Raw genomic sequence first — 5,825 nt, 5'->3', positions numbered from 1 at the left:
ATGTTGCATGTTGTGGACCAGGTTTGATAAACATAACAAGAGCATCGCTACCGCGGCAATATTCGTCCACATTCCAGCTTTGATTGATATGGTATAACTAATATTAGAACGTTTTTATTAAATTATTCTCGAGTTTATTCTTCATGTTGGGGACTAGGTTCGACAAACATAACAAAAAAGTAAAATTGCACCATGACACAACACCTGTCACTACTTTAAAACGTAAGCCTTTTTTTTTATTTCTTTCAGGTGTAATGAATACTGATTATAAAAATCTCCAATCATCAAATAGTGAAAATATGAATAATTATACCTTAACTGGAACCTCTACCAGTATTGTAGCTGCACGTATATCGTTCACCTTCAATCTACTGGGACCCTCTATGTCTTTAGATACAGCCTGTTCATCATCTTTATTAGCTATTCATCTTGCTGCTCAAGCTCTAAGAGAAGGTACAGTTTCTTTTGAATATAAAGAGTAATTATTAGATCACTCACGATGAACATATTATTTCGTAATCTTAATTTTCATGAAAATTATTACCAGGAACAAATCCCCCCCCCACCTTTTATGTCTTCACTATCTGTAGACTGTGAGTCTTCGGCATATCTTTTCTAGTCACGGTTATCAGGTATTCAGGATTATGAAACTAGAACATTTTCACTGTAGAGAACAGCGGATTATAAAATGACATTTGCCAGAGGTGTTAACGATTTAATCAGTGTATTAAACGTGTTTTATCACAGAAATTCATACACTGGATCTTAGCATTTAAAACGAAACAACATATAATCCAGGATAAATTGTGTTTGTGCATATTTAAATATTGGTGTAACATTATCAAACAATTATATAAACAGGTGATTGTGACATCGCCTTAGCAGGAGGAGTTAACTCGTTGATGTCGCCTAATATATTTGTTCAACTCAGTAAAGCCAGGATGGCCTCCCCTACCGGATATTGTCAAGCATTTTCCTCTAAAGCGGATGGTTATGCAAGAGGTGAAGGTGCAGGGATTCTTCTTTTGAAAAGATTGAAAGACGTGAGTATATGTGCCTGGTCCAATAATTTTTCACATTTAGTAAACAAAATTAAATTAATATCTCTACATTTAATTGTTTCAAAATATTGGCGCTACATTGCGATTCCGATGTTGGCTAGACGATGTTTTATTCCGCTTGTAAAAATATTGTTTATATTTTATATTATGAAAATCAGGCAGAACGTGATAATGATCCAATATGGGCTACCATTATGACAGGGTCGAACCAGGATGGCCACACTGTGACGCCCATGACAGCCCCCTCTGGTAGTCAACAATTTGAATTATTGAAAAAAGTTTATAGCAGATATAATATTGATCCTGATCGATTGGAATACATAGAAGCTCATGGTATGTAGCATAAATACAATATTGATACAGGCACAATTCAGATATATACCGAATTAACAATGCATATTTAGATAATGCCTAGGTCCATCTGGGGAAAAATCATTGGCGATATGGAAATATACAAATTTTCTTCCGATGGCTCCCGATGTCTCATGAGAAATGGCATCGGGGATGGTCCGGTGAACGTTCACTGGTGCCTTCGCTATGATCACAAAGCTTCTGGGAATGTCCCCAGAGAAATTGCCGTGAATCATCGGGGGTGGCGCCCAACAATCGATAATCAACATCATCGCGTATCATCGCGTATTCCTTGGTTCCGTACTATCTACGGAAATTGATGAGACTCGGGAGACGTCTGAAACAGGTTCTCTGCGGGTTCACGGGATCCCGATGTGTTCCCAACGTTTTGTCGGGAAAACTGGCCCGGGAGGCATCCCCGGAGGTTTCCAGATCCACGGAGGAGCTCTGGGGATGCTTCCTTAGAGCTTCATCGAAATACTTTTCCCGAGGCATCCCCAAAGCATCGGTGATGTTTCGCCGAAGTATAGGGGATCTCCGAGGATATTTGAATCGGGGATGCCCCGTGCAAAAAATATTTCGAGAAGCTCCAGGGAAGCTGTTTGCCCAACAAAAAGGTAGAGAATACATCAGGATAAATGTCAATGCTTGTCGGATCGGATTCCAGTCGGCTGTCCAACCTCATTGTGTTTCCCCGGGTCCTCCGGTTTCATTCCACTGCTAAATACCCCATACGCGCAAGCAAACAATTATTGAAATAAATGGCCTATTTTGTGTCGAGTGGATGTTAAATCCCATTTCTTTATTTCTGTTTCTTTCATTTCGAATACCATGATCACATGAATCGTAGATTAGCCTTCTCTATATTACAACAGCTAAAATATACAACTTGATTAGAAATAACATTATGATATAGGACGCAGCATGTTTAATTGGCCGTATATATCATGTGATATTACTACAATCGAAATATTAAAAATTTGAAAAGGGTTTAATCTGCATAATAACTTCTGCGTCCGTAGATTTGTTTTGTGTAAATTATGTGTGGTGCAGCTCCCCTGCACTTACTATTATTAAAACAGTGGATAAATATCAAAATATACTATAGGTTAACTGTAAACAGTAGGATGTCATACCATAATAATAATACGTTCTGGTCTACATTTCATTTTTAATAGGAACTGGCACACAGGCTGGCGATCCCGTAGAGGCTAACTGTTTAGGAGGATTTCTCGCAGATCATACCAAAAATGCTCCACGTTATATTGGATCTGTTAAAACTAACATTGGACATCTGGAGTCAGCTGCAGGAGTAGCAGGTGTAATTAAAGTTCTTCTGATGCAGAAACACTCACTTATCGTCCCAACCCTTCATTTCGATACTCCAAATGAAAAGATTGACTTTGATAAACTAAAGCTTATAGTAGCAACACGTACCGACACATGGCCGACATACAATTATGATGGAACAAAATTATCATGCGTTAATTCATTTAGCTTCGGAGGAACAAATTGTCATGCTATCATTAAATCGCACCTAAAACCCAACGACGTTAAAGTGGTCGATCCTAATAAACTACGACTTATCTGCTTCTCTGGAGTAGACGAAACATCAGTTAAGGGCAGTATTCAACATTTTTGTGAGAGAGCTAAAACACAAGCTTATTCTATAGATGATGTGGCTTTCACCTCAACTGTAAGAAGGGATCATTATCCAATAAGAGTTGCTAAAGTGGTCCAATCAATAGACGACGCCGTAGATCAATTAGAAAGCATAACAGAAATTGATAAGGTTCCAGTTAAAGCCTTACAGAAACAAAAGCATATCATTTTTGCATTTTGTGGAATGGGAAGTACATGGAAGGGCATGTGCAAGGAGCTCATGAAAACTAACCACGTTTTTTACAAGAAAATACTAGAAATAGATGCTTTATTGTTACCACTGACCGGTTGGTCGATATGTCAAAGATTTGAAGATAGTTTTGATCCAACTGATCCATATTTCGGCCCAATTGCATCATTTACGTGTCAGGTTGCCCTTGATGCTGTGTGGAAATACTGGGGAATAAAACCAGATTGTGTTATTGGTCAGTCAGTTGGCGAAGTAGCAGCATCACATTCAGCAGGAGCACTGTCTTTAAAGGATGCAGTGAAAGTTATTTATCATAGAACATATCGACAAGCTAATGCCACAGGAGGTTCTATGCTGGTTGTTGGTAATTATGATGTCAGCGAGGTTCAGAGAATAGTAGATGATTACCCAGGAAAACTAGTTATTGCTGTTCACAACAGTTCTAAATCATGCACACTAAGTGGGGACACTGACGTTATTAAAACGGTAAAATCGAGAATCCAGAAAGCAACAGAAGATTTAGAAATCCATTCGTTTCTACACGATTTGACGGTAACCAGTGCTTTCCACAGTCATCATATGGCAAAATGTTCCATTCAGATAAAGGATGATCTGTCAGGATTACAGGGTTCAAAACCTGATGTAAAACTATATTCAACGGTATCAGCCAAAGAAGCTACAGAAACAGATTTTATAACAGCAGAATATTGGGCAAAAAATGTCAGAGAACCAGTGTTATTCCAACAGGCACTCCAGGATGCTGTAACTCAAGATTGTTTTAATATTTTTCTTGAAATTGGGTCAAAACCTGTACTCATTGCCCATTCTAAAGAAAATTTTGATCAAAACCAAGCATGCGTGTTAATATCAATGAAAAAAGATATGGAAACAAATTGTATGATGCAAAATTTGGCTCAGCTTTATGCACACGGAATTGATCCAAATTGGGATAATGTTCTTGCTGAAAGAGGAAATGTGACGGACGTGCCACAATATCATTTTAATCCTAAGCCAAACTTAATTATTCCAGAATCCTCAAAGCTTGCCTTAATGGGCGGAGACATGCAAATGTGTGGTCATCCATTTCTACGACCAATTGTTGGTGGAAATAAAAGCTACAAAGTCCTGATCAACCCAAACAGAATTGGATCAGTATATGAACATTTTGTTTTGGACAACATTTTCATACCTGGTGCCCTTTATGGAGAAGTTGGTTTAGCTATTGCTGAGCACTTAACATCTGGAAGGGTTTCTGAAATGGCCGTGTCGATTAACTTTAAACAACCCCTTGTGCTACATCCAGGAAAAAGTGTTGAGCTGGATGTTTTTACAAGTGTTGAAGACGATTATAGAAGCGAGAAGGAGAAAACTAACTACACTGTTTTACGAGATAATCAAATTTTAGCGGTGGGTTCAATCAGTTGGGCAGATAACCAGGAAAATACAATTGTAGATATAGATGAGATCAGGGATCGATGTTATTCAGAGTTTTCTCAAGAAGATATTTACGTACAATTAAAGAAACTAGGGTTCTCTTACGGGACTCCACTCCGTGTTCTTGCTGATGCCGTTTCCAACAATTCTGAATGTTTAGTGTATATGCGCCTCCCCGAAGAAATCAGACAAGAGAGGATTGGCACTTTCATACATCCAGCTATTCTTGACGGGATGCTTCAAGTGCCTGGAATATTGGCTATAAATGCAAAAGAAATTCTTCCAGTTCAGATTGGTAGACTGACCTTGTATGGGTCACCAAAGGACAATATGGTTGCACATGGAAAGATTATAAAAAAGACGGAATCAACTACCCATTATGATATCATTTTGTTGACAGAAGATGGCGGCGTCATTGCGGAGGCTCGAAACTTCATCACTCAAAATCTAGGTATCGCCTCAGCAGATAAAAAGATGCTTTACAGTATACATTGGACACGATTCAATACCCTCGCAACCCAAATTGCAGACACGGAAGATTTATCAGAATTGCTAATTCTAGACAATTCTCAAAAGTTCGACCTGTCTGGTTTAAATGTACTTAAGCTTAACAGGACCGAATCTTTTACTGATCAGCTTTCGAAGCTTGGTCAACTGAGTAATAAGAAAGCTCTCGTGTATATCTCCCATCAACGTAGCTCTGCTACAGAAGAGACGTCGGCTGTATTCCAAAGTATTCTAGATGAGTGCATGGAGATTCGAGAACTTGTTCTCTTCATGTTGGCAAAGCGGATCGATGTTCCTCTTTGTGTCATCACTCTAGATACTTGGATACTGAGCTATAACTGCAACGCTACAGTTGGAAATCCTTCTGCGGCAGCTCTTTGGGGAATGCTAAGAACAATTGATAGAGAATTAACTGAATTCCGCCTTAATCTGGTTGACGTTAGTGGAAAAGTAGAAGACATCACCGCTGACTTATTATATAATACAATAAATTCCATATGTCAAAATGGAGAGAAGCTGCAGGGCGGCGAGTTTCTTATTACAGACAATGTTGTTTACAGTCTTGAAATCCTGCATATTGCAGATCGAATGGAGCATAAATACAGAGAAGTCGAGATGGA

The 5,825-nt window shown here is 38.7% G+C and overlaps 1 protein-coding gene across 1 annotated transcript; it reads left to right on the top strand.

Moving 5' to 3' along the window:
- The first annotated feature begins 299 nt into the window (after positions 1 to 299).
- Positions 300 to 1,402, top strand: LOC126830495 (phenolphthiocerol/phthiocerol polyketide synthase subunit A-like). The gene is made up of 3 exons (XM_050560883.1): positions 300 to 453; positions 862 to 1,043; positions 1,220 to 1,402. The coding sequence occupies exons 1-3, from the start codon at positions 300 to 302 to the stop codon at positions 1,400 to 1,402; spliced, it is 519 nt and encodes a 172-aa protein (XP_050416840.1).
- Positions 1,403 to 5,825: the final 4,423 nt, after the last annotated feature.

This window comes from Patella vulgata, chromosome 8 (genome assembly GCF_932274485.2).
Source record: "Patella vulgata chromosome 8, xgPatVulg1.2, whole genome shotgun sequence".
Lineage (NCBI taxonomy): Eukaryota > Metazoa > Mollusca > Gastropoda > Patellidae > Patella > Patella vulgata.
This window is presented reverse-complemented; position numbering and strand designations above follow the sequence as displayed.